This window comes from Mustela putorius, unplaced genomic scaffold (assembly GCF_011764305.1).
Source record: "Mustela putorius furo isolate JIRA1106 unplaced genomic scaffold, ASM1176430v1.1 tig00000174_pilon_pilon_pilon, whole genome shotgun sequence".
Taxonomy (NCBI): domain Eukaryota; kingdom Metazoa; phylum Chordata; class Mammalia; order Carnivora; family Mustelidae; genus Mustela; species Mustela putorius.
In genome coordinates, this window is record NW_025421304.1 from 7,215,024 (window position 1) to 7,232,773 (window position 17,750).

Consider the following 17,750-nt stretch of genomic DNA (forward strand, 5'->3'; position numbering starts at 1 on the left):
CAGATATAAAGAGGAAACTTAAGAAAATTGAAGGATTTAAAGGGAAGAATCTGATTAGGTTAATGGGAATAGTGAAAATAGCTGTGGAGGACTGAGTCATGCTTGTGGGTCAAGAGCTCTCTTACAGACATCTTACCGAGGTATGACCTAAGCTGAGAGCCCTCTACGAGACTGCCCCCCCCCCCACCAATATCGGCCGGGTACCTGGGTATACATCCAGAGATACCAACACCAGACACTTCAACCATGCTGGAAGAGACCCTACATCGTGATCCTGACCACTCCCCCTGCTCTCAAGGTCGACGGGATTACTCCCTGAGTCCACTACACCTATGTCCGACCAGCTGACTCACATGCCATTCTCAAGGACTTTGTTCCAGAATGGAAAGGCCAACCAGACAAGGACAATCCCCTAAAGCTAAGACTGTGCCGTTCCCACTTACCCCCCTAATGTTGGTTATCAATAGATTAGTGTCTGTTGTCAGAGACTGTACTGTTGTCAGTATAGTTCGGCTCATGGTACTCAGACAGCAATACTAATCACTGGACTTTGTTACTGAGACCAGCCTGGACCCATCATTGGGTCCTTCTCTAGGTTCCTCTGAGAGGGGGAAATGTGGAGGCCAAGAAAAACAAGGCTGTACCCACCTTGAGTCTAGCCCTGACATAAGTACAGCCATCTTGACAAAGCAAAAGCTGGCACCTTGCACCCACTCTCGACCCGCTCCCCTCCCCTCGTTAGTATATGTGAACAAGTAGTTAACTTGTAGAAATCACAGTCCTGCAAGACAGGAGTCCCCCTTGGTTTACAAATGCCCCAGTGCTAAATCTCACTAACAAGGACACTTGATAGGAGGAATATGACATTCCACCAGGAAACTCCCAACTGTCTTCATTTTAGTTCCTCATTAGAGAGGAAAACAGCCTTGACTTGACAATAACCAGCCCTCCAATATCCTGACAGTCTTCTTTACCCTGATAGCCCTTCTGAATATCCCCTTTGTCCTCACCCACCGCCGAGTCCACCCCTACTCTGCCTTTAAAAACTCTGACTGTAATCTGGTTCAGGGTCCAAGTCCCTACTCCGCTTTGTCGGGTATACTTGGGCCCAAGCTTAAGCTTGTCAAATAAACCCTCGTGTGATTACATTGGTGTTGTCTCCTTGGTGGCCTCCTGAACATGAAAACTCGGGCATAACAATGGTTTCTTTTTATCATTACTGGGTCCCCTCACCAAGGCTTCCTCCTCAGCTGCCTCCTTGTCCTGCTGGCAGCCCCCTGCTGTTTCCTGCTTATCTTGCTGCCATGGCTAGGCCAACCACAGGGGGCCAGCCCACAGCCAGCCCTCTGCTCAAGCCGGGACCACCTCACCCTCTGCTGGGAACCAGCAATGGGGGTCTGGGGGCTTTCAACCCCACCTGGGATAATGGCCAGAGGCAGATGAACCCGGCCTTATCACACCCACTAGCAAAGAAAAACTAATCAAACCAAGTTGTCTGTAATCACCCATCAAATCAATAATGTTCAAGACATTATCATCCTGGGGTGACTGGGTGGCTCAGTTGGTTAACTGTTTGCCTTCAGCTTAGTTCATGATCTCAGGTCTTTGGATGGAGTCCCACATCAGGCTCACTGCTCAGCAGGGAGTCTTCTTCTCCCCCTGCCCCTCCCGCCAGCTCATGCTCACTCTCTCTTGCTCTCTCTCTTGCAGAAATAAATAAAATCTGTTACAAAAACATAAAAGACACTATCATCCCATTTCTTGGTGAGGATGTGGTGAGTTGTGTACCCCCAGACTCTGTGGCAAGGAGAGCAAGTTGTCAATAGTGGCAACTGAATGAGTTTTGACAGAATTTAACAAGCTTAAAAAATATTACATACTTTTTAATCCAGCAATTTCACCTTGAAGCATCTATCCCAAAGACTATTACAGACTACAGCACAAGCAGAATGTTAATACAACACTGTTCATCGTAGCAATGAAAACCACACCAGGGATAGGGCTAAATACGACAGAATATTATACACCCAGGAAACACAGTTTCAAGGAATTTAAACTTCATCACAAATGTTATTAAATGTTAATTGGTAAAAGCATTCAAACAGGTCTAAACAGGGAGAATGTATATATGCTGGAAAGACGCATACGCAGCATTAAAATGTTTGTACGAAACATACCAAATGTGTTAAGGGTGATTTTCTGGGTGGTCAAATTTGTCATGTTGTTACTATCCTTTTCTGGATAGATTGTTCTAAACTTTCACCAATAAACATTATTGACAAATAAAAGGAAATGAATGGTTTTCAAAGACTATGTAAAAACTGAGTTAAGGAATGCCCAAGAAATCGGTACAGGGGCTGCCTCTGGGGAGGGCCTGGGGCAGAGTTCATGCCAGAGGAAGTCTTGATTTCCTTTTGCACCATCTGGAGTCTTCAAAGTACCAGGCTGGTATCACCTATTCAAAATTTTTTAAAAATGAAGATTTTTGCCAAGAAAACAGAAGTAATACTAAAATCAGAGAAGCCAAGAGGCAAGCCTGAGGGGAAAGCCCAGAAAGTGCTCTTACCTCCTAGGGGAGATAAGACTTGAGGTCTGGCCTGTCCTCTCAGGGCCAGTGCCCATCACAGTCACCCCAGGACCCAGCTAGTCCACACTGACTTCGCTCAGCAAGATCTGCTCCATCTGACCCAAAACTACCCAGAAGTTGGGTCAGGATTTTTCCCAGAAATGAAGGCAGTGTGGCCAAGGGAGGGACTTCAGCAGACATAGGGGCTAGAACTCTGGGTAGGACCCTGTGTCCCCTGGGTCTGGGACAGTAGGGCCCAATACATGAGCAATGAATGGGAGAGACTTTCCCCAACTCCACATTCACCTCTATGAGTTAGGAGAACCATCTACCATGGGGTTTTTTTGTTCTGTTTTGTTTCATTTTGTTTGTTTGTTTGTTTTTAAGCTTTTATTTATTTATTTGACAGAGATCACAAGTAGGCAGAGAGTCAGGCAGAGAGAGAGGGGAAAGCAGGCTCCCTGCCAGGCAGAGAGCCCAATGTGGGGCTCAATTCCAGGACCCTGAGATCATGACCTGAGCCGAAGGCAGAAGCTTAACCCACTGAGCCACCCAGACACCCCCAAGGAGAACTGTCTAAGTGGCCCACCATCCTGTGGGTCAAAGAATCATCTAAGTGGCCTCCTCATCCCAGGAGGAGGTCTGTAGTCAATGTACAGGCCTTTGAGGAACTCTTTCACCATGGCCAGCAGCTGCTGCTTCAGGGGCTCGCTGCCCATGACCAGTGTGGTCAGCTGCACAGCGTCCATCCAGTCCAGGTGCCCGAGGATGGCCATGGCTTCATTAAAGAGCTTTTGCTGCTCAGCGGGTGGCAGCTCCTTTATGATCTGAGGAATTGGCTCAAACCGTCCGCTTGTCATCCATGCACTGTAGAGTCCCCCGACAGCCCCCCCTAAAAAAACAAGGAAGGTTCAGTTAGTTGGTCCTTATTCATAAATGGTGGCCTCAGGCTCTTGCTGGGAGCATGTCCACCGCCGTGACGAGTGAGCACATTCACACACGGGTGGGAACAGGCTTGGCTTCGTGTCCGCTCCACCCCACAGTGTGGGGGACAAAGGTTTCTGGGGTCATCAGTCCATTTGGCTCAGATAACTGACATCCAGACTTGCCCTTCCCTAAGCTCTAGACTCACAGATGCAGCACAAAGCATCTCCCACCTCACAGCTCTGAGAACGGAAATCTCCAGGGTCTGCAGGTTTCCTGCTTCCCATGAAACTCTCTCATCTTAAAGGACAGAGCTGAGAAGCCAGTGCATTTTCAAGGAGAATCATCTCAGTGGTGAGGTTGAGTTTTCCCCATAATATGCTCTTTGCCCCTGAACTTTGGAAATTTCCAGTGAAATCCTGGGACTAAAGGACCCTGGGGACACAGAAGGAGACCTTTCCTCAGAAAGCACCTGTTTTTCACGCCAGCCCTCAAGAGCTATATGATGATAACTATCGAATATAACTCATTTAATTATTTCTCTTCCTGTGACCCCGAAAAGGCATAGCCATTATTTTTAAAGGTAAATTTATGATCAAATTTCAGATGCACAATGTTGGGACTTGAAGCCCTCATGTCAAGGGAAAGTTCTATCTGATCAGGTGGGGGCAGGTCTGCTAAGGAAGGTGTCCTGGGGCAGGGGTCCCCAACTCAGGTGCCCTCCAGGGACAGGCAGGTAGCTGAGAGGAGTGAAGAGGACTGAGTGAGCCTGTGGGTGATGAAGAACAGGGTCGTGTCTAAGGGGTGGGGGCTACCCCTCGCCAGCCCACTGCTACCACACGGAATCCCACATGTGTATCCTGGAAAAAGTTCCATGATTATTAAATAGCAGTCATCAGATATTAATAGATACAGCCCAGCTGGACTTAGCGACTCACTCTGAAAGAGCAGAGCATGGAAAGGGGAGACACTGAATCCACAGTGGACAAACAAGCAAACACAACCTTAACCAGTCGATCAAGGTGGACACAGTCCGGGAGGCTGTCGGTGTCACATGTCCCTGAAATGAAACAGGCATTCCGCCGCTGTCTGCCGTATGCTTTCCCAAGGTCCACAACCCTGGGCTAACCATGAGCAACCATCAGGCCGACCCAAACGGGGAGGCATTATACAAATAACTGCCCAGGACTCCTCACCAGTACCCAGGCCATGAAAGCAGCAAAGTCCGAGCAACTGTCACAGAGCTGGGGAGACGGAGTAAGGAGACATGAGGATTAAATGCTCTGTGATCCCTTGAGATGGATTCTGGGACAGGAAAAGATCGTAATGCAAAAACGGGCAAAGTACAAAGAAAGTCTGGAGACCAGTTAGTACGGACACGTCAGTGTTGGTTTCTTATTTTTCACAAATGCACTGTGGTGGTAATGTTACAGGAACTAGGTGAGGGATATGTGGGCGTTCTCTGCACAATCTCACCAACGTGTCTGTAATTCTACTACTGCTGCAGAATTAGAGGTTTATCTGAGAGAATATAGCCCAGGCCGGAGAGAACCCAGTTGTGGGCTGGACCCCGCCAGCAGGCAGTAAAAGCTGCACCCTCTCAGGAAGCCAAGTGTGGAGGCATCTGGAGGCACACAGTTCCCCTGGGGCTGAGCCCAGGCCAGCATCAGGCCCAAGAGAATGAGCACTGCCCCTAGTCAGCCTTCCCCTCTGCTCCAAAAGAAGGGAGGATTTGGGGAAGGGAAACCAGTCATTTACAGGTTTTTTTTTTTTTTTTTTTTTTTTTTTTTTTTTTCATTTACAGGTTTTACTGAATTTTAGCCCATGACACCCATGAAGAGCTCAGAGCTGACAAACATTTCAATCAACTGCACTAAACCTTTTTGAGAATGTCAATATTTGATTTAAAGCAGCACTTCATGCAAACAATCACCAGGAATATTGACCAGCAAATTACTAACTCTTTGGACAAGAGAAAACTCCTTGGTTTTCTGGGTAAAATGATGCTCCGCCCACGACTAGTGGCTTCAAGGAGCAAATCCCCGGGTTCCCCTGGCAGACGTCCTGTTCTCTACCAGCTCTGACAGAATCTGAATAAGATATGTGCTCCCACAATGGCATCTGGGAACAGCTCTAGGATAAATGAGCCCATCAAGCCCTCCCCTGAGCACTTTAGATGGGGGGACAGGGACAGAGATAAAGAATGTCACTGAGGAAGGAGGCCATGGCCACGTCTCCTCCCCGACTGGCTGCTCCTTAGATGGCGAGAGGCTGAGGTTACGACTCCCTAATTCACAGATGGGAAAGGGAAATGTATAGTGGAAGGTCTGGGGTCACCCACACACTGATTTACTCCCCAGTGTGAGCTCTGCATCATGAAATGTCCTTGAACACCAATCCTGCCACAGAAAGGCAGAACAGGGCAGGAAGTCATGCCGGGAGCTGGAAACAGAAGCAGACAGGCAGTCACCTCTCCAGCCAGTGTTCATGGGAGGACTGCAGGCAGTGCTGTGAGCTCTCCCATGTCCCCAGCACAGGCTGCCCAGCACAGAGCAGGCATTCAGTGAGGTATCTGCTAAGCCCAGTGCAGTAGACCATGCATTTGTCAACCCCTGTGCTGCAGGGTCCATCTGAGGGAATTCACAGGAGGTGTAATCCCGCCCCTCCTCACATCAGACCCACACAGCAGCCCGCTCTCTGGTGCCACCTGGCCCAAGGGGGAGACCACACCAGAATCCTCCCTACTCCTAAGACGTAGGAAGCAACCCCATCCCAGCTCCAAGAAATGATGTGAAAATCAGCCAAACCCTCATTCATAGCCAAAAACTGTCTCTCAAGTTGAAGCAGGTGGCAAAAGCGGGGGACAGGATAGTTTGTTGCTTTTGCTGCATTAGACTGTTGGTTTCAGAATGGGGTGGTCTCCCTGAACGAGCTCATGTAACATGACCAGACAGCATCTGCTCCTAGGAGGTGCTCAGTAAATTCCAGCTTCCTCCCTGCTTCCCTTCTGCAGTGACATGTAATGGTGACAGGGGAAGGAGAGCATCCAAGGGACCCAGGACACCCTTATATCGTCAGAGGTCCAGACACATCCCTGAGGGGAGAGGTGCCCTCCAGGTCTGCATGAGTCATATGTCATTTGCAAGAATGCCCTGCGTGTCTGAGACCATCACACTCAGAAGCTGTGTTTTCAATGGGATGAATTAAGCCCACAAAGACCATGTCACAGAAGCCACCTCAACTCGACAAACATCTTTCACAGGACAGGGATTTCTATGTGGTCTCTGTGGTTTCTTTCTTTCCCTCTCTCTTTATTTATTATTTGACAGAGGGAAACACAGGGAGAAAAGGAACACAAGCAGGGGCAGAGAGACAGGGATAAGCAGGCTTCCCGCTGAGCAGAGAGCCTGAGGTGCGGCTGGATCCCAGGACATTAGGATCATGACCTGAGCCGAAGGCAGATGCTTAACAACTGAGCCACCCAGGTGCCCCATCTTTGTGGTTTCAAGGACTTTTTCACAACACCCCCTCGGCTGGCTGCCCCTTCAGGAAGATTACACGTACCAACAGCTAGTCCGAGCGGACCCCCGAGCAGACCACTGATGAAGACCACACTTCCTGTGATCAGGGCGCTTTCCATAGAGTACCTGACAGCCACCTTCATCTTCTGATTCTCAGAGATGGAGCACAGCAGCTTCATGATGTCTTTCATCAAGCAGGGTTTCTTGGCGAGCCTCGAAGGAAGCATTTCAAAGGGAAACTCTTAATGAGTATCAGAGTATGTGCACCCAAATGTCACTCTTGCTAAAGTTTGGAGGACAGCCTCACGCAAAGAACAGGAGCTCTGCTGTATGCGGAACCGACAGCACCCAGCAACGTGATGGGTTCCTTGTCACAGAGGAAGTCGGGGAGCTGCTAGTTAATAAGCACACAGAACCCGCAGAATGCACGAGAGGTATTCCTTGCATAACTTCTCATTCATGACAGATTACGGAACAGGCCCAGCCACAAGCTGCATCTGTTCATCACAAGTGAGGCAAGCGTGTCCTCTCTCTTTTCTGCAGCCTTCCTGCTGGCTCAGGCAGCCCCAGTGCACAGAGCCTGGCAGAGGGCAGAATGTCCCAGCCTCGAGTCTTCTGTCATGTGACAGGGCAATGGAGCTCATGCCAAGCCTGAGAAGGGGAAAGTACTGGGCTCCATGAGAACACTGGCCTGTGCCCACACCTGTCTGCCCCGTGACCCTGAACAGACTCCTCACCTGTAAAGGGAGCTAAACCGCCTACAAGCTGGATTCTGGAAAGGTCTGAGGGGAATGGATGCAAAGTTCCTGGTATGAGTCTGGAACACGCAGCCCTGAGACTTGATGGCTCTAAATAAATGTTCTGTTACTGATACCACTGGCCTTTCTTTCTTTCTTTCTTTCTTTCTTTCTTTCTTTCCTCCTACCTTCCTTCCTTCCTTCTTCCTTCCTTTTTTCCTTCCTTTCTTCCTTTCTTTCCTTTTCGTTCTTTCTAAGATTTATTTACTTATTTATTTGACAGGCAGAGATCATAAGTAGGCAGAGAGGCAGGCAGTGGGGGTGGGAGCAGGCTCCCTGCTGAGCAGAGAGCCTGATACGGGACTCCATCCCAGGACCCTGAGATCATGACCCGAGTGGAAGGCAGAGGATTTAACCGATTGAGCGACCCAGGCACCCCCATCCACTGGCTTTTCTGTAAGCAAATGCTCCTAATGCCCTTCCAGTTCTACACGGGGGATAGTAAAGGCAGGGACAGGACGGCACTAAGGATGACCAGTAAAGTGAGACAACCAGAGAATAAAATAAACCAAAGTAGTTGATGGATTTGCATGTCTTTGGATAGACAGACAGACCTTTGGAACAATGACCTTAGAACAATTCTTGCGGTCAGTAAACTGTTGGCCACAATGATGGGAAACTGGTAGGCACACAGGTCAAGGGCAGGGTAGGCTCTGCCTCAGCGTCAGTGGGCATAGAGAGCCACAACACTGACGGGCCACCTGACAGGACCCAGAAGTAAAATCAAAGTGGCCATGAGCTGGTGCTTCTCCTTTTGGCTTCAGCTGGACCCAAGGCTAGAAGGGCACTTCCTTTCCTTCACTCCCCTTTTCATGCAAGCAGTGCCTATAGGAACTTGACACAGTTTGGGGCAGACTCTGTTGCTCAAGAACTCTTGGTTACATCTCCTTTTAACACAAGGAAAATCCAGAACCAGACACTCATGTAGAATCATCCTCTCAATCCTGGGAGAGAATTTTGAGTCCCAAGAACAACTTTCTGGGTCTGCTGGTCTACAGTCAGGGTTCAGAACCTCTCTGCCATTCCAGAAGAGACAGTTAATGTCCTGGGCTCTGGCCCCTGCCATGTTCTGAGTCAGTGATTCTCCACAAGCGCACCCCACTTTGGACAGCAAGACTGTAAGAGACCATGACCCTGACATCTGACATCAGCTACTTAGTCCTCGAGTTCAGAAAGTGCAAACAAGCACCCCCCAAAGTGTCTTTTTGACCAAGTGGGGTATAGAAGCAATGGAGGGGCCGGCCCTGCAGGGGTGCTCAAGGGACTGGAGAAGAAGTCAGGAGTGCCTGTCCCCGCTCTGGCACCATGTGCCCTGGACCTGCCAGCACACCTCCGAGCTTCCTGCACCTTTGCTCACTACTGCAACCCCTTGTAGACAGAGTCCATGCCGCCTCCTCCACCCTGGAAGACAGCCCACGTGAGGGTCATGACTTGTCCACACACGAAGGTCACAATAATAAAATAGCATTATAACAGCAAAGGGACTGCCCATGGCAGAAGTCACTGAGAAATGAGGGGATGGAAGCTGTGACTTGACTTACCCAATAGCCATGGTGCTGTAAAGCTATGCAAATGAGTTTTATTTCAAATATTGATAACCAAGGGAATGAATATCATGGTAAAACCTTTTAAAAGCTGACCATCCTCCTGTAAAACAGCTAATCATCATATAGTTTATATCCAGGTTATATCCAGCTTTCTATTTGTCATTATGCTGAAAAAGGGGAGATGGAGTTCGGACTTGGGAAGGCCCCTCTGGGGGAAGGCAGTGAGCTTCCCGTTTCCAGGTGGGCGAAGACCCCAGGAATGGTTTGCAAGGTTGGCTTCCTGGCCAGGGCACTCTGTCCAAACACCACTCCTAAAACAGGGTTTCTGCACATTAATGGACCTGCACTCCAGAAACACTTTCTGCACAGCAAGAAAATGAGTGGATAGGAGGCAGGAAACAGCCACTTCGTATTCTGTAGTCCATCTAAAAACCTAGATTCCCACTTGCTCTGAATGTCTTCATACAAACGCACAGGGCCTAATAAGGCTTCATCATGCAAAGACTACTTACTCCCAACCTCCACCAGCCCAAGGCAAGAGCCCAGGGCTCTGCAGACCTGGAGGGCCAGCAGGTGTCCTGGCGTGTGGAAAGGCACAAGAGGATGTGGCTCACCTCTGGCTGAGTTCAACAGCTTCACACCACAGCAAGACGTGGCACTGTGGCTGCCTCAATGCAAGACAGAGCTGGTTTAATTTCTGTGTGAGAATCATTTTAGACTTTAGAGCATCAATAGACTGTTGTGGAAGAAAGATTTGTCACCCCATCTCCTGAGTCCTTGCTGGAAAGCCCAGCCTCCTGACTTCTCGGGGACTGCCAGATTGAGGAAGAAAGCCAGTCCTGCTTCCCCTCCCACTCCAACCTTGCCTTTGTCCGTGAGCAGCAAGGAAACCAGTAAGGAAGGAGGAGGGAGGAAGAGTACTCTGATGGGGACAAACCTCAGAGGGTGGGAATGGGGTCTCCCCTCCCCATTTCACACCTATTTCAGAATCAGATTTGTCCACAACACGGGCTCTGGTCACAGAAAGCCCATCTGCCAGCCACAGGGAAGGCAAATGCCTACTCCCAACTGGGGAGCCCTTTACCAAGCCAACTTGAAGCCCTGGTTTCTTGCAAGTACCAGGCTGGTCTGCTGGTGACAGCAAGGTTCTGGGGAAGAGGGAGATGAGCCCATCCCTGGGACTGCAGCCTGGCTTTTTTAGATGGACCAGATTGTGAGAGAGCAGGGAGAGGAAGGCTTCAGAGCTAATAGAGACCCACATGCACTGTGTTTAAATATATATATATATATATATATATATATATATATATATATGAAAAGCAGAGCCTCTTAAGGAGTCAGAGTGATCTTGCTCACCTGCCATCCTCAGTACTTTCTACTTCTCTTTTGGAATTTATGAAACTCCTCTGTGTGGCCTGACTCTTGCAAGCCTTGTGTCCCCCACCTCTGCAGGCCGTGTGCAAAGGTCGCATGTGGACCCTACCAGCACTGTCGGATTAGCCCCCAGACTTTTTAATGACTGAAGTGTTGCCAGTATTTAAAAATAAGATTTCACATCCATCTGATTCCTGATTTCTCTCGAAAAATCAAAAGAGCAAGTCCCCTGGACCATCTTCCCTTAGCCAAAGAGGAGGTCCTGCCTTCTGTCTTCCATAGGCCCTGGCAGGGCGACCTTACCTGACCAGGGACCCATAAGTAGGTCATCTGCAACCTCTCAAAGTCCCCCGCTTCCTCTTTTAAAGGCTAAAGAAGCCACCAGTCCCCACCGTAGGAATTTTCCCCTTGGAGATCTCTGACATCCACTCCTGATCATCTCTGAACTTTCCCCGCAGGGTGAGGCCAGGGGTGCTGCCTCACGGGGTATCCTAGGACAGTTCCAGATCTGTAACACCTGCCGCCCCACCCACGCACCTGGGACGCAGAGGAGGGTGACGCGCACCCCAGGTTACTGAGGAGGGCAGGGAGAGGCGGGTAACTGGGGTGCTCAAACACGTACCGGAGTCCAGGTCCCTGAGACCAGCTGCTTGGGTTGTAACCCCAGCTGGGCTGCTTCAGCTTATTTCTGGCGTGAGGTCAGCCTCTCCATGCCTCGGTGTCTTTACGTGGCAAATGAATACTTCAGCGACGTGGACTCGGCTCCCCAGCCGGCAGACCCCCCAGGCACCGCGCCCCAGCGCCCCGCCTCACCAGAGCCACGGGGACACTGAAACCTTCACCTGTTGGGATGCGGCCCCGGACGGACGCCAGAGAGGCCTGAGCCCGCTCTTCCCCAGACCCCGCCCCGCCCCGGGTCTCCTCTCCGCCGGGCCTCCCAGAGCGCAGGCTCCGCCCCGCTGCCTTCAGCTTCGCCCGCGCGGGAGGCCTTCAAGTCGCCACTCACCACTTGGCCCCCACGGCCACAGCCGGTATCCCCGCCATCGCCGCCACCCCCTGCGGTGATACCCTCAGGGCCGCTGCTGCCACGTCCTGCTGCGCGGGCTTCCGCTGCCTGGCCGGCTCTCGCCTTGGCAGGGTCTGACGCCGAGGACTCTCGCGGAGCTTCTGCTCGACGTCGGAGTCTAGGCCTGGCGCTGGAGTCTGGACAGAAGTCCCCGTGGCGCTCAGGCAGCGCTCCTGCACGTGCACCGCCAGCCCTCTACCGCAGCCCGCACTTCTTTTAGCTGGCCTTCCCTTGCGCTTTCCTCAGTTCCCCGGAGAGGCCTCTCTCTCTCTTTGCCCCTTGATTCAGGATCTCTGACTCTTAGGTCTGCGGAAGCTCCTCCTTCCCTCAGTGGGCGTGGTAGGCAGCCCAGCAAACTGGGGAAATCCCTGGTGCAAACTTAATGTGTCCTGAATGTATGGGCCAAATCCCATATAAACTGGCATAAGGTGCCCGCACCAGGTGCCCCTGGGTCAGTGGTTTGAAAGGCTGTGTGCTGGCTTTACTCCTCGGGTTCCAAGGAAAGGGGGAGGCCCAGCTTCCAGGACAAAGCTGAGGTTGGGGAACTTCTTGGGAGGGGGCAGATGTGGGGATGAGGCAGGGAATATTTTAGAGGGAGTGTGGAGAAGATTCCCTGCACTCCCACCCCACCCCGACACACACGCGCACACACTAACACTCAGGGGCTGGCCTGGAACCATCTCAGATCTGAAAAAGGCTCTGGGGGCTTTCCATGGAGTGTCAGGGTCCAGGCTCTAACCCAGGTCCAGCTGGCTCAAAGCCCTCACTGTAACCCGCACTGGTCCTGGCTTTCCTGGATGCTGTGCGCACCCAGAGGATGGGCCTCTTTCAACTGCCAGAGTCTTCTTTTTGTTTTCTTCTTTGCCTTTTTTGGAAGGGAAAGTACTTTGAGAGTATATATGCACCACACACACACACCATATATTTGTACATATATGGTGTATATATGTATATATATATATATATACAACAGTATATACATGCCCTAGTAGGGGTTTTTTTAAAGATATGTTTGCTGACTTACAAAAAGCTGTACATATTTAATATATACAACTTGACGATGATGTGGGAAAAAAAGGCAGGAGAAAAAGTAATAAATATCATTACTACCTACAGCCCAGGCAGGCAGAGTGACTTTCCTCTAGAAAAGGAATGTCAGCACTTCGCTAAGGGCAAAAAGCACTCTTAGCTCAACCCCAGGACCCTGTAAGTCTATTTTAACATACAAAAATTTCTTGGGAAACTTTCTTTATCTCTAATCCCCAAAATATATGTTGTTAATCATCCCCCAAGCATATGGTCCCCCATACCCATCTGAAGGGACTCATGACAGAGTTTTTACTAAATTGTAATAGATGACAGTTCCTCACAATAGCTAGCCCCCTCAGGATCATGGACACCTTGTTTCTTTATTACTTGGGAGGCTTACACTAATTCCCTCCCAACTTGAAAGTATATAATGAGCCACTTCTCACCACCTTAGTGCAGCTCCCTCTGCTCTCAAGTCCTGTCCCCATGCTTTAATAAAACCACCTTCCTGCACCAAAGATGTCTCAAGAATTCTTTCTTGGCCATTAGCTTCCAACCCTTTTAGCTGGGTCCTACATCGATGAGTTTGGAGATAAGTATATACCTGTGAGACCATCAACACAATCTACACTATAATCATCTCCATCACTCCAGAAATTTCTTCTGCCCTCTTTATTATCATTATCACTTGTGTGTGTTTTATTATCATTATCACTTGTGTGTGTGTGTGCATGCACACTTAACATAAGAGTTACCCTCTTTAATATGCATTTAGTATACAACAGTATTAGCTATAGCCGTGTGCTGTGTAGATAAGCACTTACTTATCTTCCAGAACTGAAACTTTGTACTCTTTAACTATCATCATTTTGTTTATTCCCTTTCCCTCCTGTCCTCATTGTGAGAAAGGGGCACAAGTATTAACAAGGGTTCCCTGGGCACAGTGAATCACCTCATCCATTTCCAAATAGGAGCTTTTGCTTGAGTTTGGGTGACAACCATCTCCAACTCAAGCCTGGGGGAGATTTTCCCATTTCTCTGCGGGCATCTCCCTCTGGAGGCTCATTAAATAATTAGGCTGCTGACGTCCCCAGAGGTGGGAAGGGGAGCACTGGTAGACAGGAAGATGCTAGAAGGGAGAGAAACTGCAAAGTCAGGGCCCTCCAGAGAAGTTGAGCTGTAAGAAGTCCAGCAAACATTGCACCTGTCGACAAACTGGGACCTTCATTCTGACATGAATGATGTCATAAAATGGAAACAGACACCAAAGCCCATGGATGTAACACATGATACCACAGTCTCCTAGTGACAGCCAGGCCTCCTGCAGCGTGGTCCTATGAATGACAGGTGCACAGTGGGGTCCCCATCATAGTGACTGCACACTGACCCAGCATCCAGACAGTGCCCTCGTGATGCTTACCGTGCTGAGGTCTGGCTGAGTGACCTCAGGAGGGTCATTCAGCTTCTCTAGGCCTCAGTTTGCTGATTTGGGAAATGACGACAACAATCGTGCCTTCCCTCAGGGTTATTCTGAAGGTTAAAGGAGGTAACATGTAGGGATCTAGATTATTTTTGTTCATATCATAGTGTGTGAAAAGGAAAAAGAGTCCCAAAAGTGAGCCTCATGTCCAGAGAGGCAGGAAATCATATTCCACCCCCACTGTCACAACCCACCATCCACAATCCACCATTCTGGGGGCCCAAGAATCCCCCAGCATGCGAGGCTGCATTCACAGAGCTGGCGGGGACTTGGGCCCTTACATTCCCCAACATTAATGTAGCACCTTGAGCTTCCCAAGGTCCCTGGGCTCTCTCCTGGGTCTGCCGAGGGGAGCGAGGAGCAGCCCTAGGCCTAAAAGTCAGAGATCCTGAATCAAAGGCCAAAGGGAGACAGAGTCCCCAGGAAGCATCTGCAGGCTTGAGGAAGATGCAAGGTGAAATGTCCATCTAGAATGTGTGTGGGCTGGGGTACAGGGGCAGAGGCTGGACGCGAAGAGTGTAGTGTGGGGGCCACGAGGCCCTCTGAGGCCAGAGCCTGGTTCCCCCAACCTTTTCCAGAGTTCCAGTCAGCAGCTCCTAACTTATGTGGCTTTTTCAGGATAATCCCACTCAGCCCCAGGGCTGGATAATGCCACACATGGGTCACACACTCAGAAACCCCTGTGACCTCTTTTTTTTTTTTTAAAGATTTTATTTATTTATTTGTCAGAGAGAGAGAGAGTGAGAGCGAGCACAGGCAGACAGAGTGGAAGGCAGAGGCAGAGGGAGAAGCAGGCTCCCTGCCGAGCAAGGAGCCCGATGTGGGACTTGATCCCAGGACGCTGGGATCATGACCTGAGCCAAAGGCAGCTGCTTAACCAACTGAGCCACCCAGGCGTCCCCCCCTGTGACCTCTTAATTAAGCATATGAGTAAGCTTGATGTCACTTTGAAAACTAAAATCTTATGATCTATGTTTTTTTTTTACTTTAAATTACCTCTAAGAAGGCTTAGGGGTCCCAGGAATCTGGATCCAGACTTGTAGACAGTCATTTTTTCCCAAGGCAGCCAGAGAGAGAGGGTTTGGGGTCAGGAGAAGTTCCAGCCCCTTATGGTGGGCCTAGGACCCGCTTCCTTCCTTGGTCCTGGGGTGGAGGAGGTCTCTGCAGCCCCCAGTCTCTTCTCCAGGATGCATGCCATCTTTTTGGTATGTGAAGTGTTCAGTGCAGTGGGAGGCACCTATCAGGGGAATTGATTCATTAGTTTGCTAGGGCCCTATAACCAAGGACCACAATGTGGGGGGCCTAAAACAGGATTTTATTGTCTCTGTTTTGTAGATGAGTCCAACGAGCCTGCTCCCTCTGAAATCGGTGGGGCAGAATTGTCCCTTGCCTCTTCCTAGCTTCTGGGAGTGGCCAGCAGTCCTTGGCAATCCCTTGGCTTGAATCTGTGCCTCTGCATCTGTCATCACTTGCCATCCCCCGTGTGTCTGTGTCTGCGCCCCAGGTTCCCTCTGCTTATAAGGGCACCAGTCATACGGGAGTGAATGCCCACCCTGCAGACCTCATCATAACTCGATTACACCTGCTGACTCTATTGTCAAATAAGGTCACATTTACAAGTACCAGGGGTTAGGACTACAACTATCCGTTTGGGGCGACACAATTCAATGCCAAACACCAGGAAGTCAACAAATGCCCACCATGATGATAAGCACGTGAGTGTGCACACGGTCTGTGCTGGCACAAGGAAACTACAGGCTCAGCCCAGCCTTGTGTCAAAGTCGCCGTGCGCAGAGGGACCCTCGGGACGGCTACCTTTGGTCTTGGAGGAGCTGCGTTCTGCAAGGACTGTTGCCAGACAAGCTGGCCTTGGGGGTGGTAATGAGCCTGTCCCGGCTTCATCGTTGTTCTTCTGAATGTTTAAATATTCTCTTCCTTGGTGGTTACGTCCTTCAGATATTTGCAGACCGCTATCCTGCCCCTCGGTCATTAGCGCCTGTCTGCATATTTGCCACGGTGTGTTGTTATTATCATTGTTGTTGTTCCTATGTCTTCCCTGCACGCTCAGTCGGTCCCTCAGCCACCATCACTGCTGCCTGAATTTCCTGCAGGTTCCCAGCCCTGCAAGCACCGAGTTACCGGGATGGAGCATCAGCAGTCAGTAGTCAGGTGACAGGGGACAGCTCACAGGCCCTCTGGCTCCCTTCTCCTCTGTTGCTTTTGTCTGTTTCCTTTACGAGCTAAGTGAAAAACAGCGTGCTTACAGTGCGAATGCAGTTTCCAGACAAATCCCCTGCCCCTGCTTCCATCCAGACAGTCCCCAGTTTCCTCAGCTATGAAATGAGGATAAGAACCCTTGCCCTCAACACCCTGGGATTGCTGTGAGGACAGATGAGAGCAGAGCGGAAAGCGCCTTGTACACTACAAAGCGGGGAGAGAGTGATGGTACCAGCAATGCCTTCAATGCATGAGTGGATCTCTGCAGAATGTTCCAGGGGTCTGCCGCTCTAAAAGCTAGAGATTCCAAATTAGAATTTACAAAATGAACTCGATAGAACTGAGACTCACCCTAAAAATCTGTTTGTTGAAAGAAAAGAGAGGTGCCCTACTTGAAAATCTACCGTTAGATTTTAGTATTCCAAATCAGTGTGGAACTCAGAGCCGGATGGACCCTTGGAGACAAGCTGGAGATGCCCTGAGGGGGCTCTGGAAGGTTATGCTGCTATAAAAGACTTGGAAAAACAAAAACAAAAACAAAACAAAAAAACCCCCACCTTGTCTTCCATCTGAGATCACACTGAAGAGTTCTCTGTATGGGGAAGACTTATTTCCAGTCTGACAAGAATGATTTTCAATGGTTCAGTTGAACACGCAATTCTCACACAGGTATTTCTATAATTATCCTGTTTCAGTTAGAAAACAGTTTCTGGAACAATGGGACTCTTATTGTACTGTCTTTCTGTTATAATAGATGTTTTATTACAGAAAATGATGGTAGCATCACTATTATGATTCTGGAGTTCTTATTTCAAACTGCTCATAGGATGGAAATTCTTTCTCCCTAGTAGTTTTCACTTTAATGCTGCTTTGGTTGTTTTTGTTTTCTGTATTAAACTTTGGTGTGTCCGGGATTTTGTTCCATGGCAGAATATGGGGTGTTTGTTTGTTTTTCTGTTTGTTTGCTCCATACAGACTGTGTCCGAGTCCCCCTGGTGTGTGTTTGTTTCCGTGTTGTTGGCATGTGGTGCACACGGTTTCTTTAACCTGCCAGCTGTGTTGTTGTACACGTGTGTGTGCTTCAGTCTGCTCAAGTTGCCATAGACTGGGGGCCTTAAATAACACTGATTCCCCATGGTTTGGGAGGCTGGAAGCTCAAGATCGAGGTGTTGGCAAGGCAGGATTCATTCAGAGACGTTCTGGTTCTCAGGCCTGCCATCCTGCAGTGG

General features: G+C 49.7%; 1 protein-coding gene across 3 annotated transcripts; it reads right to left on the reverse strand.

Moving 5' to 3' along the window:
• Window positions 1-1,862: 1,862 nt before the first annotated feature.
• Window positions 1,863-12,116, reverse strand: LOC101683313 (protein C19orf12 homolog). 3 transcript variants are annotated; one of them, XM_013062890.2, is made up of 3 exons: window positions 11,736-12,116; window positions 7,055-7,224; window positions 1,863-3,458 (listed from the first exon to the last, which is right to left on the reverse strand). In XM_013062890.2, the coding sequence occupies exons 1-3, from the start codon at window positions 11,771-11,773 to the stop codon at window positions 3,175-3,177; spliced, it is 492 nt and encodes a 163-aa protein (XP_012918344.1). In that variant the 5' UTR covers window positions 11,774-12,116; the 3' UTR covers window positions 1,863-3,174. The 3 variants fall into 3 exon arrangements, with proteins under 3 accessions (XP_012918344.1, XP_012918345.1, XP_044931952.1); XM_013062891.2 differs by lacking the exon at window positions 11,736-12,116 and adding an exon at window positions 11,352-11,711; XM_045076017.1 differs by lacking the exon at window positions 11,736-12,116 and adding an exon at window positions 9,970-10,607.
• Between the last annotated feature and the right edge of the window lie 5,634 nt (window positions 12,117-17,750).

Excerpts from the sequence above, each read along its gene's own strand:
- LOC101683313 (XM_045076017.1), bottom strand. The coding sequence starts at position 10,067 with ATGATTCTCACACAGAAATTAAACCAGCTCTGTCTTGCATTGAGGCAG. Across the intron at positions 7,225-9,969 it reads GCTGTTGAACTCAGCCAGAG|GCTCGCCAAGAAACCCTGCT; the intron begins GTGAGCCACATC and ends GCTTCCTTCGAG. Across the intron at positions 3,459-7,054 it reads TCCGCTCGGACTAGCTGTTG|GGGGGGCTGTCGGGGGACTC; the intron begins GTACGTGTAATC and ends TTGTTTTTTTAG.